Source organism: Papio anubis, chromosome 18 (assembly GCF_008728515.1).
Source record: "Papio anubis isolate 15944 chromosome 18, Panubis1.0, whole genome shotgun sequence".
NCBI lineage: Eukaryota > Metazoa > Chordata > Mammalia > Primates > Cercopithecidae > Papio > Papio anubis.
Genome location: NC_044993.1, coordinates 70,226,075 through 70,244,374, shown reverse-complemented (window position 1 = coordinate 70,244,374; position 18,300 = coordinate 70,226,075). Strand labels below are relative to the sequence as shown.

General features: G+C 42.9%; 1 protein-coding gene across 7 annotated transcripts in view; it reads right to left on the bottom strand.

Moving 5' to 3' along the window:
- The window catches only part of CREBBP (CREB binding protein), a 156,709-nt gene that overhangs the window by 25,332 nt on the left and 113,077 nt on the right, over window positions 1–18,300 (bottom strand). For 4 of the 7 annotated variants that reach the window (XM_017953147.3, XM_017953148.3, XM_021931710.2 and 1 more), the window contains 5 exons: window positions 10,337–10,455; window positions 9,243–9,482; window positions 8,724–8,812; window positions 3,482–3,592; window positions 1,374–1,430 (listed from right to left, as the gene is read on the bottom strand). In XM_017953147.3, coding sequence (XP_017808636.1) covers window positions 1,374–1,430; window positions 3,482–3,592; window positions 8,724–8,812; window positions 9,243–9,482; window positions 10,337–10,455 — 616 coding nt within the window. The remainder of the gene's footprint in view (window positions 1–1,373; window positions 1,431–3,481; window positions 3,593–8,723; window positions 8,813–9,242; window positions 9,483–10,336; window positions 10,456–18,300) is intronic. The other 3 variants (XM_003916457.5, XM_009195876.3, XM_021931711.2) reach the window with 1 other exon arrangement.

Sequence of the window (18,300 nt, the reverse complement as noted above, 5' to 3'; positions counted from 1 at the left end):
ACCCCTTTACCCATCCATGTATTCCCTCTGCCTGGTACCTACTACTTGAATGTAATATATTTTGAAATTAAAAAGTAGATATAAGTCGGCCAGGCACGGTAGCTCGCGCCTGTAATCCCAGCACTCTGGAAGGCCGAGATGGGTGGATCACGAGGTCAGGAGTTCAAGACCAGCCTGGTCAAGATGGTGAAACCCCATCTCTACTAAAAACACAAAAAAATTAGCTGGGCTGGTAATCCCAGCCACTCGGGAGGCCAAGGCAGACAACTGCTTGAACCCGGGAGGCAGAGGTTGCAGTGAGCCGAGATCGTGCTACTGTTCTACAGCCTGGGGGACAGAGCAACACTCATCTCGGGGGGTGGGGTGGAAAAGAGAAGTAGATATAAATCATAACGAAACTATAAAGCCACGGAGAGAAAGACACAATGTGAAAAGAAAGGTAGAAAGTCAGGAAAAACGATCTGCTGGTCACGAGAGGGGTGGGCGCTCTGCCCAGCCATCTCACCAAGACTACAGCTCTAGGATTTCACATCATCGTCCTGTCTGTGTACCAGGTGCTGGGAGAGATGAAATAACCTGCTGAAAGTCAAGCTAGGTTTCCAGAGGTGGCCTGGGTAGAAATCTGTGCCTGCCACTCTAGCCACTGGCTTCCCTGGAGTGAGAGGGTCAGGATAGGGAGAGCAGGATTTGTTTCTTGCTTTGGCTGAGTCACAGCCCACATTTCCCAAGCAGCCAATGCTCCTGGAGCCTGTGCTCACCGTGGGGACAAAAAATAGCCAGTATCGCCATGCCAATTTGGAGTGCCCTCAGAACTTTACACTGGGGACCTGGGAAGAGGCTACCACACTGAAGAAATTCTGGCATCTCTTTAGGGGCTGTTATGAAGCAAGGTTAGCAAATGCAACACTCTCATTCATCACTGTAGAAAGTGCTTAACAATGGCAAGAACATGCACCAAGCTTTACATTATTTGAGAAAGCAGTTTCCAAGAGATTTTCTTTCTGGTATTTCCCTTTAAATGATACTACTAGTACTATCCCACCAAATATTCCTACCTTTGGTCTCTAAAGATTCATACTAAATGGCTTCTTAAAGACACCCATGACCAAATTATTAGAGAGGTTTTCATAGAACTGAAACATCTATTTAATTTTATCATTGTTAAAATCCAGTAATTAGAGAACATGTTACAGAAACATACATATTTTGTTTAAGTTTAAAAAGAATCTATATCTAAAAGATAATCTCACACAAGAAATTCCACTTACTGCAACATCTTCCCAATGTTTTTACCCACAACGCACTCCATAAGGAGTAACTTTACCAATTTCATACCAAAATTAAAAGTAAAAAAGAAATAGCTATATACTTACGGTTCGGGGTCTAAGGTATCATTTTTCTTCTTTTCAAACTGATCCTTTGAAATTGTCCTTGTTTTAAAAAAAAGAAAACATCTTGTATTAACTAAAATTTATCTGCTGAGTATAAACTATAGGGTCTCTGGAATGTGATTTTGTAACTAGTTCTTCAAACAAAAAGACATGATGGTCCTTTAAAATCTCAAGTACATATAATAACGGAATGAACAGAAAATTTAATTTCTCAGAACACTACAATTTCTTTTTCCACATATTCCACTACCATTTATTTTCTTTTCTTTCTTTTTTTTCAGAGACAGGGTCTTGCTCTGCTGCTCAGGCTGGAGTGCAGTGCCGCGATCATGGCTCACTGCAGCCTTAACCTCCAAGGCTCAAGTGATCCTCCTGGGTAGCTGGGACTATAGGAATGCACCACCACGACTGGCTAATTTTTTGATTTTTTGTGGAGATGGGGGTCTCATTATGTTGCCCAGGCTGAATTCAAACTCACCCCGGTTCTAAGTAGCTGGGACTACAGATACAAACCACCACGACCTGTTAAGTTTTTTTCATTTTTTGTAGAGATGGGGGTCTCACTATGTTGCTCAAGCAACAATCCAATTATTAATCACACAACTAAAGAGAATTAAGATGACAAGGGAAATAAATTAAAAATGTAGAATTTCAGTCACTTTGGTTTGTATGTCTTACAAGTTAGGTTTTTTCCTGCATTTGAACAAAGAAAATGGCAAAGCGTAAGTGCCTACACTGCTTGGAAACCGCTCTTGTGGCAAAGCCTTCCTTTCTGTTGGGGGAAGTCACACTGTGGGTAGGGTGCTAGGAATCATGGAAGACTAGGGAACTCAGTAAGTTCCCAGTAAGTCATGGAAGACGAAAAGAGGGAACGGTAGACCTGGGCAGATGCGGTGGGTGGCTGGCAGGTTTTTAGACATTTCAAGCATAGAAATGAGTTGATAACACAATTTGTGCATTTGCTTTTTCTTGCCACACACACGCCATTCTATCACTCGAAGGTAACTGCTGGATAATAAATACTGGAAATAAAAGTTTAATCCTGTGCAGGAATGAACTAACAAAGTCATACCTGTCCACTTTGGAGCCGATAAACAATAGGTAAAGAAAGCACTAGTGAGGGACGGAGACACATTTATACTTTAGGCCAAAAAATGGGGTACTGGAATCCATTAATCTGCATTAGAGCTCAGCAACTGAAAGGATGGAGGTTTAAGTAGAGATAAACTAAATGTAAAGGGCAAGGCATGTACACCAAACTCATTTTTTGCTACTGCCAGTTCTGTTAATGGGGCTACCTGGTTTCTCAGGTATAACTGAAAATTTACATGGTCGGGCATGGTGGTCCCAGCACTTCGGAAGGCCAAGGCAGGAGGACTGCTTGAGGCCAAGAGCTCGAGACCAGCCTGGGTAACACAATGAGACCCCATTTAAAAAAATAAAAATTAAAATAAAGAAAATTTATAATTCCCCAAAATGGAAGTTGACAACAACTAGGAAAAACCAATTATTTTAGAAGAAAAGACAAACCAAGGTCAAGAGAGAGCAGTGGTCTACAGTGGTAAGCCATAGTACCACTGCCTTGAATGATAAAGGCAGAAGTGGCACTGTGGTTCAGCCAAAACACATTTTTCAGTGTAAATGTGTATGTATACACATATTCAAATTAAATGCGAGCATAATTAATATGAAACAAACCCCACAACACTACACACTGTAATCTCAGCACTTTGGAAGGCCCAGGCAGGTGGATTGTGCTTCAGTGTAGGAGTTTAAGACCAGCTTGGGCAACATGGCGAGACCTCGTCTCTACAAAAAATACAAAAAATTAGCTGGGTATGGTGGCGTGCCCCTGTAATCCCAGCTACTTGAGAGGCTGAGAAAGGAGGATTGCTTGAACGAGTTGAGATAGTGCCACTGCACACCACTCAGGTGACAGAATGAAAACCTGTCTCAAAAACAAAAAACCAAAAAACATTGCATGAAAGTCAAAATGGCAGTGGTACTTTCCTTACAGTCATTGGTAAGAGGAAAAAACAATTTAAGGTCACCCTCCCTCACCCCAGAAAAAATGACAGGACGGTACTTACGTCTGGGGCTGTGAAGGGTCGTCACCCAGGGTCACATTCTCGCCCTGGATCTCTGTGAAACACTTCTCACAGAAATGATACCTGTCAGCAAGAAGGCCATACTTGGGTGAACTGGTCCATCATAACACACAGCCACCCAAGCAACGAAGCCACCAATCAGAGCAGGGCAGAGCACCACGACGAAGGGGGGGCGTTGTTGGTTGATTGATGGGTCAGTGAGGACAATGAAAGGAACAGGGGGCAGGTGGGGAAAGGCAGGATTAGAGAACAAGGAAGGGAACAAATAGCACAGACACAGAGGTAAGACGCAGACACCAAGACAACACAGAGCAGAAAGCCAAGGCAAAGCATTGATTAGCATTCGGTCTCATTGCACACATCACAGGCCATCATCACTAACAACGACAGGCTCGGTCCGGCTCCAAGAGGCAAATGTTTTCAAGGAGTTGTTAATACTAGAATTGCATGGAGCCCAAATTTAGGAATCTGAATTTTGTTCTTACTCAGAGAAAGTCAAATATAACTCTAGGGTTTGAGATGGAAAAATTTACTTGAACAAAACAGTCTGACAAAAGGCCTTAAAAAAGCAATTTACACTGAAATAGCTTTATTTTTCAAAATGGAAAATTTATGCTTGACAGCAATTCAGAGATTTTATTTCCGGTATTAAGCCAGATCTTTAAATGCATGAAAATGCTGAGCACCCAGAACTGATTTTAATTTTTTCCTGTTTTTTTTTTTTTTTTTCATGTTAATCATTCAGTTAATTGTGTTACAATACAAATGAAACCAAATCCATATTCTAGACAAACATTTAACATAAATGCAGTCAGGGTCAAAGACTTTCCACCCATTTATCAATATGAATATACAGAGTAAGAAATGTGATATATTGTATAAGAAATACAATATATGTAAATCCATGAACAATCTTTGAAAATTCAATTCTAAGCTTTGATGTGACATTTTTGGTACTGGGACCAATCATCCATCAATTGGAGAGACTTAGCCAATGACTGTACTGACTTGGGGGCAATCCAAGTTAAGTGAATTTAGAGTTAATCTTTAAAGAACAATCTGCATTTGAGAAATTATCCATCACCCCAATTTCTTGTAAGACAATATAGAGCCTGGGCTCAAGCTATCAAATATGAACAATTAAAATAAAAACTACTAAATGTTTGGAAAGAACATAAATGAGAAATCAACAGAAATGCAGGCTGATGCTGCATAAAACGACACGAGTACACAAGAATACCGTAAAAATAAACAAGTGGGCGGAGGTGGATCACACAAGCGAGAAGAATGAGTGTCAGGTAGCAACGGCAGCACAAATGCGGTTTAGTGCTCAAAACTATGTCTACGAGATGCCAGGAAGGATTAGTATTAAAAACAGTGCGACAGGACTCGAGCGCCAGGCTGAACCACCAAGTGCAGAACGGGACACGACAGCTGCAGTCTCACTCACTTGCGCATTCACACGGCTACAGGAGACTGAGGTGTGGGCCACCGTGTGGCCAGTTCACCACCACTAGGACAGGTCCCCCACAAGTCCCAAATCTAATCTTAATTCAATATACTGAGCATTTTGTCTGCTGTATTTCACTAACCCCACACACACAGCACATTTTAAAGCATACAACTTCAGAGCATGCACAACATCTCAAGATGAGCCCTTTTTTTTGCGTTTGGTTGATGAGGAACATGACAGATTCACTGGATTAATGAACGTTTCTTGCTGGGACTAATTTATTTGGGACTAACTCAACTAATAAATTATGTCAGGATTTAAAACTCTGACAGGGAACAGGCAGATTAATGTTTTTCTTTAAATATGTATTTTTTTTTTCCTGAATGAACTACAGCAATATTCTGGCCATTCACTATTTTGTAAATATCCTAAAATCCTGTATGGAGAAGAACTTCCATGTGCAGGAGGGCATGGTCATCACTGGCAAGAAGGAATTAAAGTACGGAAACTATAAACCAATTCAGTGGCAACCAAAACGATATGCAAAAAAGACATTCCCTCAATCCCCAATACTTCCCTTTTATAAGTAAAACTCCAAATTGAGTGCTCCATTCATGTTACAATCAAACACACAGCACTATGGCCAGCTAGAAGGGACGGTTCAAGACATTCTGAAATGAAACTCCCATTGTAATCACAGGTGAGTCTAAATGGTTTTAAAATCCTGGAGAAATTCTTTGCTTCTATTCAAGGACAGCAAGTCCAGCAACATCCAGGAAACAAGGACCATAAACCCATCTTTTCCCACCGAGGAAAGTGACACAGAGGGAGACACTGGAGGTGGAATGGCAACCCTTGCGGTGGCTGGGAAACTGAGGCTCTTCCTGTATGACTGACTCTCATCCTGGAAAATCCAAGGATCAAAACCGGGGAGGCAAAGCATCTCAACAGACTCCTCGTCTGCCCCAAAACTGCTGGAGAAATGGACAATTTAGCCTGTTCATGTTTAACAAGGGGAGGAAGAGGGGCCCGTGGCTTCACTTTATTACTGTTCTGAGAGATGAAGAAAGCACACAGAACAGACAGCAGTCACCCCCAACTAGTAAAATCAGCTAGAGCAACCCTGGCAGTCAGTGAATGCTAGATGTTATTGCCAGACTGCCCCTACCTTCTTACCTAGTCCACACTTTATTCTCCCTGGAAACACATAAAGATTTAGAAATTTGCTTTTCAACTTAAGCACCCAGATGACATTTTGCCTGGTGTGAAGGAAGCAGCTTGATGAATATGGAATTGCAAAGGAGAAATACTTCACATAATCCAGTAATGATGCATTTCAGGGTTGCTAAAGTTAGTACAATGTAACTGCATAGTTTATCTGTAAGGGTAATTTAATATATGGAGTAAGTTTTCAAATGCAGATTGTTTTAAGTACCATATCAGTACATATGAATAACTGGGAATATCTATAGATAATATTTATATTATCTATAGATACTAACTGGGAAAGCTAAAGAACAGTTCTTCCAACATGAGTTACTTTCAAATTTGCAAAGTATGAAAACAAGTGAAAACGTAACCATACGCTCACTTATATATTAGGGTTTCACTTGTTTAAATGGTCTGCAGGATTTTTTATTGTTCTAAGTGCCCAGTAAAAATGAAGTTCTATACAGAAATAAGACGTTTCAGAACTTTCAAGATGGTCCTGTGTTTATACGCCATCAATGACTCTTTGATCCTACCAATTCCATTTAACTTTAATTGCTCTCAATGTAAAAGACCAAAATCTGTGCAAATCAGCAAAGGCAGGGTTCCAACAGACCCAGGGACAGGCCCCACAACACTTTAGAGAGAGTGGTAAACAATCTACCTTTCTTACAGACCAAAACTGTGTTGGGCAACGTAGCAGGGGTGGCATTTTTCTGGGTATAGTTAATATCAACCTTTCTCTTAAGATATCATTAACTTTATTTTGCTTGGCACAAATGGTTTTTAAAGTGCATTCCTATTCATTATTTCATCATTGGGGACTTGACAAAATGAGGCTGCGAGGGAAGACGCTATTGTTTGTATCATGGACAAAGCTAAGCTTAATACATTAATACATCATGGGGTGTGCTGAAGTCATGGGGCTAAAACTGTAAAAGGAGTGGCCAGAACTTCCAGAAGAGCAGCAAGTCACTATGGGAGAGATTCCATTAGGAAGGGGCAATGGTATCATTTTAAACTTGATCATAAAATGTTTCTATTGATAAAGGGGAAGTTGAGATGGAAATCAGACTCCGAATGTTAAACTATTTTCAGCAGGACAATTGCACAGGCTGCACTTCCAGCAGAGATGCAGTTTAGGGTCTGCCCTTCTCCCTTGCACTGGTGTTTCACTACACTGAACAGTAATAGGAATAAGCAGGCCAGGCTTATTCCTAATAGAAAAGGCTTAGGAACCTTTTTTTAGAGACATTTTTGTGTCAAAAGGATTTTTTAAAATACAGGATTTTGATGGGAGTTATTACTTATCTTGAATATGGTTTTTTAAAAAACATAGAAGAATTAAAACAACCACAAAATTCCAACATTTTCAGGCCTGTGAACAAATAACAAAAAGGCTTCTGTCTTCTTTGAAGTATAGGACATAATTACTGCATCCAAACGAGAGTGAAATAATAAAAAACGCCAAACTCCAGTGTTGACGGTTAATACTTGAACCTAAAGACAAAGAACAGGCACAAAGCTCTATCTTGGCCACAGAGAATCCAGCTGCTGGCTCATAAAATGGAGGCAACGTCACAGTTTGAGCAAGATTCCTGACCTGTGCCTCCACGCATGGTGTGCTTACACTGCAGCCGCACATGGACACTTACACGCTGCGGTACAGATAAGCTGACTTCTCAAACAACCCCAAAACTACGCAAGGTGTATTTGTGTGGGAAACCACAACAAAAAATACTGTTTTCATTCTCCATCTATTTTAAGACAGGAGATCTATTCTTTAGCCATCTTCATATTCCAAAAGAATGGCAAGTATTTCTTAAGCAGATCCACCACTCACAAAATCCTGAAATGGCCATCTTATAATAGGAGGGTGATTCTTGAACTCAATTAAAACACCAGATCTCATTTTGTATCATGCTGCTAGTGTCAAATTTAAAAATAAAGATCATGGACCCTTTTCCTCTGCCTCAAAGGAAGTAGCACTTGTGCAAGTCTTTCCATGAGACTGACCTGGCCAAATTACCCAGGCAAATATTTGCAGGCAGAATAGTAAAATCCACATTTTCTACTCTATGAACATCTTAAAAAAGGCATGCCAACCTTTATCAGAGTTACTCTCAACTTCAGACGCTTGCTTCTAGGGTTGCGTTTTAGAACAGGCATGGCTGAAGAAAGAACGTACCTAATTAAGTAGTACGGCAAGACTTGACTCAGAGGTTACAGTTTTTACACTATAAAAGTATGCTTTATAACTAAGAGGCCATGGGCCTATCCGTGTGACTAACAAGACACTGAAATCGAGCTACTTTTCTTTTTTTCAAATAGAGATGGGGGTCTCACTATGTTGCCAAGGCTGATAACGTAACTCCTGGGCTCAAGCGATCCTCCCACCTCAGCCTCCCAAAGTGCTGGGATTACAGGTGTGAACCACCACACCCGGCCTAAAATTGGACCACTTTTTATTGGAACTTCAGGAAAGAAATAATGTACACAGACTATAACCAGATGAACGTGCCTTGCCCTAAGACATAATACAGGATGCTGCTTGACACTTACCTATTCTGATAGCTGTAGTAGGCAGCATCGCGAGGAATGGTACACAGCTGCTTCCCATAGCAGCACAAAGTCTGTGGGGAAAACTCATACTGCAAAAATAAAGGAGAAATACTTTTATATAAAAATACATTCCATTCACTGTCCTATAATGTCCTAGTCTACTATAGAGACTAGTAAATTATCTCTGTTGGTATATTAGATAGTTTTCTAACAATTTTAGTAGCTTTAAAGACATTTTGAGATAGCATGTGATACAACTGGCTCTAAGAAACATTTATTACAGACAGGTACCACGGGCAGAGGGGCAGCCAGAAATGCTTCCTCATGGCCTCCCTCAGTAAGTGCCTATACACCCAGCTCTGATCACCCATCACATCACTTCAGGCATCAACTGTGTCACCAGAGAGCAGACTGCACATATGCACTCCCAGTACACAGGTGTGGTCTCATATTAGTGTAACACCCTTCTGGCTGGATTAACTAGGAAAATTCACTTTCTGGAAAAACTTAAAACTGTACCTTGCGTCCACAGCAATATCCAAGGGACTGCATGACTGGGTCAATTTCCTGCTCAAAGACCTCTGCAAGCTTACTGCAAAACTTATAGACTCGGGATGTCTTGCGATTATAGAGCCAGGCATTGTTGAACATGAGCCAGACGTCGTCCACGTACTGCCAGGGCTCTTGGTACTGCCCTGTGTCCAGCTTCCGCTTGATGGTGGAGAGGTCCATGGGATTCTTTACGATGTCAAAATAATCCTTTTAAAAAAAACAATGGTCTCAGGGAATTCCCCAACATCCAAATGCCAGTCATATCTGGCAGCTTTGTTTTAAAATAATAGAAACAGAAAGTACCAAAATAACTTCCATTCCCAACAGTAAGAAATGGGAAATGAAAAGAAAATAACCTCTGATGCAACTAACTTTACTCACTAAAAGTACAATTAGTATTTTCAGGTATGATCGCATTATAATACTTCAAAGGCAAAGATAAAGAAAAATTGTTAAAAGATACTTCTAACAGAAAATTTTAAAAATAGATCTTTAATCCACTGAATTAAAATAGTGAACCAGTTTATCAAACAGTGTGTATTTCTAGATATTCACTCTTGATCCTGGCAAGCAAAATGAAATTCCAAGACAAATATAAACACAAGGCTAGTAATTACTGCTACATAGAATCTGCTGGGTCCCCATGGCCTTTGCAAGGCTATCCAGGAATATAAAAGATAGAAGCCTAAATATTTTTTTACAGTTGATGTTCATAAATTCTTTCAGACAAAAGTGACACAAGGATCCAAATATAAAGTGAAGTCTCAGGGGCATGTGCTTCCCTTGCTTCAGTGCACCCCTCCAAGGACCGGGGCTTCATGAACAAGTGAAATCAAACAAAATAAACACTTTCATTGATAACTGTTAACAGACAACAGTTTTTTGTATTAGAAGAACAATCTTCAAGGCAGGGGGATTATTTAATCTAATTTCAAGAGATAAAACAACGGACACTCAAAAGTCACACCAGCAAAGTTATAATCTAATTTCAAGGGATAAAACAATGGACACTCAAAAGTCACACCAGCAAAGTTATAATCTAATTTTACGAATTAACTTACTGGAATTCCAAGGAGCTGGGGATCTACAGGCTGCCGGAAAGGTAATGACTCTGGGTCCTGTCGATACAGTGCTTCTAGGGTCGGCATCAGGGCCTGGCGTAACTCCTCTGGTTTAAAGACTGCAGAGAAAACATCAAGAAAAGACACTCTGTAAAAGGTGCTCAGATCCCTCCTACCTCACATTTAAAACGGAATCCTGGCTGCTGTGATGTCCCAACCATGATGCTCCTAAGGCACTCGAGGGGCTCTCGTCCATCACCATAAGGACTAAAGCTTCTGAAAACACACTAGTGTCAGAACTGCGTTCAGGTTGAGAGGCAAAATACAACGAGAAGTTTGCATCTTCTATGAAAGGTTTCCAACATTTAAAAACTTGCTGAAAAAGAAAGTAAAGCTAACTCCCAAATCTGTCTCATTCATCAAACTGGGTGGCAAATAAAGCCATTTCAGGCTGGGCGTGGTGGCTCACATCTGTAATCCCAGCACTTTGAGAGACTGAGGCAGGCAGATCACCTGAGGTCAGGAGTTCAAGACCAGCCTGACCAATGTAGTGAAACCTTGTCTCTACTAAAAACACAAAATTAGCCATGTGTGTGGGAGGGGCCTACAAGCCCAGCTACTCGAGAGGCTGAGACAGGAGAATCGCTTGAACCCAGGAGATGGAGGCTGCAGTGAGCCGAGATGGCGCCACTGCTTGGGCAACGAGAGCAAAACTCTGTCTCAAAAAAAAAAAAAAAAGTCATTTCATTGGAAGGGACCTTAAAAGATCCTCTGAGGAAAGTCTTTTTATTCTTGGCTAAATTAAATTCAGGCCACTAGAGACAAATGGTTTTGAATCTCATAAACGTAAACAGTAATAGAGATACAAAATAAAGCATTTTAATAAAAAGTTCCATATTGCTACTCCCACATTTACTAATGCCAATTTCTCCAACCCCTCAGCCACCTCACTGCCTACTACATTTTCTATTGTCACTAATACAAACATAAATACTGGCTGCCAAATATATTCAAGATGGTACATTCATACAAACCCTCAATGAGTATGGGAACAGGTGCCGGGGAAGCTGCTCAGTGTGGGAGGCCGGCCAGTCAGCAGTCAGCGTGTCATGACCCCACCTGGCTCATGTTCACTCACACAGAGAAGAAACTGGAGGCAAAGATGTCTCAGGCGTTCTGATGCCTTAGCTTACAAGTGACACGTATTTTTTTGTGTTCTTGTAATTTTTAATTTATTATTTTTGAGACAAAGTCTCACTCTGTTGCCCAGGTTGGGGGACACTGGCATCATCTCAGCTCACTGCAGCTTCAACCTCCCAGGTTCAAGTCATCCTCCTGCCTCAGTCTCGGGAGTAACTGGGACTACAGGTGTGTGCTACCATGCCTGACTCATTTTTAAATTTTTTTGTGGAGATGAGGTCTCACTATGTTGTCCAGGCTGGTCTTGAACTCCTGAGCTCAAGCGTTCCCCCCTGCCTCAGCCTTCCAAAGTGCTGAGGTTACGGGCATTGAGCTATCGTGCCCAGGTTTTTCTGAGACAGAGTCTTGCTCTCTCACCCAGGCTGGAGTGCAGTGATACGATCTTGGCTCACAGCAACCTCTGCCTCCTGGGTTCAAGCGATTCTCCTGCATCAGCCTCCTGAGTAGCTGGAATTACAGGTGCCCACCACCACGCCCAGCTGATTTTTGTATTTTTAGTAGAGATGGGGTTTCACCATGTTGGCCAGGCTGGTCTCAAACTCCTGACCTCAAATGATCCACCTGCCCTGGCCTTCTAAAGTGCTAGGATTACAGGCACGAGCCACTGTGCCTAGCCATCATGGCCAGCTCATTTTATATTTTCAGAGACAGAGTCCTGCTCTGTCGCCCAGGCTGGAGTGCAATGTGGCGCCATCATAGCCACTGCATCCACTAACTCCTGGGCTCAAGTGATCTTGTGGTATTAGTATGTTGCCCAGGCTGGTGGTATTGAACTCTCGGCCTCAAGTGATTCCAGCCTCTCAAAGCAATTAAGATTATAGGTGTGAGCCACTGGGGCCTGGTCTGTTTTTTGTATCTTGAAAATATTTTTTTTTTTTTGAAATGGAGTTTTGCTCTTGTTGCCTAGGCTAGAGTGCAATGGCACGAACTCAGTTCAGTGCAACCTCCGCCTCCCGGGTTCAAGCGATTCTCCTGCCTCGGCCTTCCGAGTAGTTGGCATTACAGGCATGTGCCACCACACCCAGCTAATTTTGTATTTTTAGTAGAGACTGGGTTTCTCCATGTTGGTCAGGCTGGTGTCGAACTCCCGACCTCAGGTGATCTGCTCTTCTCAGCCTCCCAAAGTGCTGGGATTACAGGTGTGAGCCACCGCCCCCAGCTGCAAAGATTTCTTACAACAGATAAGTGGGAAACTGTAATTTAAAAATCAGATTAAAATATGGTAAACATTTAAAGTTCCAGTTGGGAAGGGGCAAGTATGAGGTACATGGGTCTGCCATCAATTTTGTGTGGGGTGGAGATGGTCTAACTTGACAAATTCTAGAAAGCGCCATCTGATTCCTAACTGGTGAAAGCAAAAGTTAAAATTTGAAGGAAAACCCCATTTGTTTAACAGGCTCACTTTAGAGATGAAAACAGGTGCACCAAGAACATGCCTCAGGGCTCATTCCCATCAGAGCCCAGGATCCAGACTCTTGACCAACCTCCGCAGACACCACCTCCTCTCTAGGGCACCTGGCTGCTTCAGACCTCCGATAGCGGCTTGAGGTCTGGGCAACCAGGTAAAAACCCCAAGATGCAGCACTCCCCAAGCACACGGTCCCCAGCACTTGAAAGTGCAAAGGCCTGGTCTAGGGTGCAGATGTGCCCTTCAGAAGCATCAGAAACACACATCCTTGCTTCACACTAACTCCTTTCTTCTGTTTTATGCAGAGATGAAGTAGCATTTGGTAGTCTTTGAATAACTCATTATAAGAAAACAATTATGTAACGAATAGCCTTTTGATTTCTCTAAATGAGGGGCTGGCAAATTATGACCAACAGGCCAAATGTCGCCAGCTGCTTGCTTTTCTGTATGGCCCAAGAGCTAACAATGGATTTCACATTCTTTAACGTTTGGCAGAAAAAAAAGAAAAGAATATTATTTCATGACATGCGAAAATCACACAAAATTCAAGTGTTAGTCTCCAAAAATACAGCTTTATTGGTGCATAGCTATGCTCATTCATTCATATAGGATCTGTAGCTGCCTCCGCACCACAGTGGCAGCACTGAGGAGTGGTAACAGAGGCCTCAGGATGCACAAAGCCCACAGCATGGAACACCAGGCCTCTGCACGGAGAAGGCCTGCAGACCCTGTTCTAGACCCTGTCACCGCCCCAGTGGTAATTGGGAGTGACAGGGCCTGAAACAAGGGTCACTTTGGTTGACCATTTATTCATTCATTAAATAACTATTCAAATTCCCTGCTGAGGAGAGCATTTTCTCTCTCTTTTTTTTTTTGAGATGGAGTTTCGCCCTTGCCCAGGCTGGAGCGCAGTGGTGCGATCTCGTACAGGCGTGAGCCACTGCACCCGGCCGAGGAGAGCATTTTCAAACTCCTGTCTTTACCAGCACCTTTCTGTAAGAAGATCCCATATGTGCAGAAGTGAAGTCAGGAGAGTGTGTCTCCTCCTCTGGCCCAAGGACCTGCTCCACGCGGCAGGGTTGCTGCAGCGCACCAGCAGCTCCCAAAAATGCGTCTCTCAAGCCCTTGGAGGCTGCTGTCTCATATCTCAGTTCCCAGCCCCTGTGACTACTGAAATTTCACCAAATGAGAAATTTCACCAAATGAATAATATTACAAAAAATAAAAACTCAGTTCCTCGGTCACCCTGGTCACTTTTTTTTTTTTTTTTGAGACAGAGTCTTGCTCTGTCGCCCAGGCTGGAGTGCAGTGGTGCGATCTCGGCTCACTGCAAGCTCTGCCTCCCGAGTTCACGCCATTCTCCTGCCTCAGCCTCCCGAGTAGCTGGGACTACAGGCGCCTGCCACCGCGCCCGGCTAATTTTTTGTATTTTTAGTAGAGACGGGGTTTCACCGTGTTAGCCAGGATGGTCTCAATCTCCTGACCTTGTGATCCACCTGCCTCGGCCTCCCAAAGTGCTGGGATTATGGGCGTGAGCCCCCGCGCCCAGCTACCCTGGTCACATTTTAGGTGCTCAAGTTATCTATGTACTGTAAGATGAAAATTATTTCATCAAAACTGAAACTTTTTTTTTTTTTTTTGAGACGAGGTCTTCTGGAGTACAGCAGTATAATCACAGCTCACTGCATGCAACCTTGACCTTCTAGGCTCAAGCAACTCTCCTAACTCTGCCTCATGAGTAGCAAGGACTATAAGCGTGCCACAACCAGCTATATTTTTATTTTTTCTGTAGACACAGGGTCTCACCATGTTGCCCAGGCTGGTCTTGAACTCTGGCCCTCAAGTGATCCTCCAAAAGTGCTGGAATTGCAGGTGTGACCCCCCCAATGCCCAGCTTGAAACAATTTTGTTTTGTTTTGAGATGAAGTTTCTCTCTTGTTGCCCAGTCTGGAGTGCAATGGCACGATCTCAGCTCACTGCAACCTCCGCCTCCTGGGTTCAAGTGATTCTTCTGCCTCAGCCTCCCAAGTAGCTGGGATTACAGGCATGCACCACCACGCCCAACTATTTCTGTATTTTTAGTAGAGACAGGGTTTCACCATGCTGGCCAGGCTGGTCTGGAACGCCTGAGCTCAGGTGGTCCGCCCGCCTCGGCCTCCCAAAGTGCTGGGGTTACAGGTGTGAGCCCCACGCCCGGCCTGAAACAACTTCTACAACACTAGATCATCATTTGCCTTTTGCGCTACGTCAGACATCTGCACAGATGGGAAAAAGCAATCTTTTTTTTTTGAGATGGAGTCTCACTCCATTGCCCAGGCTGCAGTGCAGTGGCGTGATCTCGGCTCACTGCAACCTCCGCCTCCTGGGTTCAAGTGATTCTCCTGCCTCAGCCTCCTGAGTAGCTGGGACTACAGGTGAATGCTGCCACACCCGGCTAAAAAGCAAAAGCAAAGGAAAAGAAAGCCAATATCATCAAACTCTATTGTTATCATACGCTGCTGCTGCTGTACAGTCCCAAGAAAAAAATACCAGCCATGCTTAAGAAAATTTGTTTAAAAAATTTTTTTTTTTTTTGTAGAGATGGGTTCTTGCTATGTTGCCCAGGCTGCTTTGAACTCCTGGCCTCAAGTATCCCTCCTGCCTTAGCCTCCCAAAGTCCTTGGATTACAGGCATGAGCCACTGCTTCCAGCCAAGAAAAAATATTCTTTATTTTTGAGACAGGGTCTCACTCTCTCATCCAGGCTAGAATGCACTGGCACAATCATGGTTCACTGCAGCCTCAACCTCTTCGGCTCAAGCAATCGTCCCACCTCAGCCTTCTGAGCCACTGGGACCACAGGTGCACTACCACACCTGGCTAGTTTTTAAATTGTTTTATAGAGACAGGGTCTTACTACATTGCCCAGGCTGGTCTTGAACTCCTGGCTGTAAGTGATCCTCCTGTCTCGGCCTCCCAAAGAGCTGGGATTATAGGTGGGAGCCACTGTGCCCACTCATTTCTTAGTTAATTTATTTTTGAGATAGGGCCTTGCTCTGTTGTCCAGGTTGGAGTCCAACAGTGCCATCACAGCTTGCTGCAGCCTTGGACCCCTGAGCTCAAGTGATCCTGCTGCCCCAGCCTCCTGAGTAGCCAGGCCTACAGGCATGCACCACCACACTTGGCTAATTTTTAATTTTTTGTACAGACAGGGTCTTACTATGTTGCTCAGGCTGGTCTTGAACTCCTGGCTTCAAGTGATCCTCCCACTTTGGCCTTTCAAAGTGCTGAGAATACAGACGTGAGCTACCACACCTGGCTGAAAAAATATTCTTGACGAGGTGGTAAGAAGTATTCCTTGTATTAAAGCTCAGCCTTTGGTACACCTTTTTTTTTTTTTTTGAGACGGAGTCTCACTCTGTCGCCCAGGCTGGACTGCAGTGGCGCGATCTCGGCTCACCGCAAGCTCTGCCTCCCGGGTTCATGCCATTCTCCTGCTTCAGTCTCCCAAGTAACTGGGACTACAAGCGCCCGCCACCATGCCTGGCTAATTTTTTGTATTTTGTTTAGTAGAGACGGGGTTTCACCGTGTTAGCCAGGATGGTCTTGATCTCCTGACCTCGTGATCCACCCGCCTCGGCCTCCCAAAATGCTGGGATTACAGGCGTGAGCCACCGCGCCTGGCCTCCTGGTACATGTCTTTTAGTCTGTGTGATGAAATATTCAGTGTATCTCATCACACAGAATAAAAGATGTGTGCTGCATATGCACAGTGGCCACATTAGGAGGCAGTACTTGTGCAAGTGTCAGAATTTACAGCTGAAGTAGCTGCTTGCCCTCATGGACCCCTTAAAACTTTCAAGAATGACTGAGAGATAAGCTATAGTTACTAACTCTAGTTATATGTCAGACATTTTCTCAGAAATGAACAAAGAGGGACAGTTACTTCAAGGACAACTGACAATACTTGTTGCCAATGATAAAATCTGGACTTTCATTAAAAAATCAAATGTTTTGGAAAACTTGTACACGGGCCTGACATCGTCTCAAAATTTATTATTACTATTACTTTTTGAGACAGGGCCTTACTCTGTCACCCAGGCTGGAGTACAGTGGCATGATCATGGATCACTGCATCTTTGACCTCCCAGGCTCAGGTGATTCTCCCACTTCAACATCTTGAGTAGCTGCAGCTACAGGCATGCACTACCCATGCCCAGCTATTTTTTTTTTTTAAATAGAGATTAGGTTTCGCCATGTTGCCTAGGCTGGTCTTGAACTCCTGAGCTCCAGGCTAGAGTGCAGTGGTGCAATCATAGACCCTGAATTCCTGGGCTCAAGTAAACTTTCCCCCTCAGCCTCCCAAAATGCTGAGATTACAGGCGTGAGCCACCACGCACGCCCTGCTTTTCAAAGTTGGTAAGACTTGTTTGAAGAGACTGATGGTGGTATTAACAAATGTGATTTTTTTTTTGACACTGTATAGTGAAATATGTTAACATATGGAAAATCTGCAGAACTTAGTGTCAATTGAAAAAAAAATAATGCAAGCACAAACCATCCATTCCAAGTACAAGATGGATCAATGGATTCTAATGTCACAGAGTATGAAATATCCAGTGCTACAGATTCTGGTTCAATGTCGTAACTAACCTTTAAGAAACTTTCACTGGTTTAATTTTGGTATAGTATCAAAGACTATCCACAATCAGCTGAAAAGGCTATGAAAATACTTCTCCCTTTACCAACTACAGGATTTTCTTCACACACTTCAACCAAAATAACCAATCACAACACAGTAAATGCAGAGGCAGATGCCCTTAATAACATCATTATTCTTATTTTTGTTTTGGAAAAATTATTTTTCATATAAATGTTTTCTATGGGTGCCATGTAACAGACTATTTTAAATGAACTAAATATTTACAAATTTTTCTCTTTTTTTGGAGACAATAATCTTACTTTGACTCCTAGGCTAGAGTGCAGTGATGTGATCTGGGCTCACTGTAGCCTCAAACTTATAGGCTCAGGCGATCCTGCTGCTTCCGCTGTAGCATGCACCACCACACTTAGCTAATTTTATTTTAGTTTTGTAGAGATGGAGTCTTGCTATGTTGCTCAGGCTAGTTTTGAACTCCCGGCATAAGCAAACCTCTCATCAAGGCCTCCCAAAGTGCTGGGATTACAGGTGTGAGCCCTGTACTCAAATTTCTCAATTTTAATTTCCAATAGAGTAAGCAATGATAGATAATCCACACAAACAACAACTCTCTGGGGCCCTCAATTTCTAAGAGCATAAAAAGCCCTAAGATTCACTGTACTCCACACACTCGAGGGTCCCCTTCCAGCTGCAGAGTAACATGGTCTCAGTCTCTAAC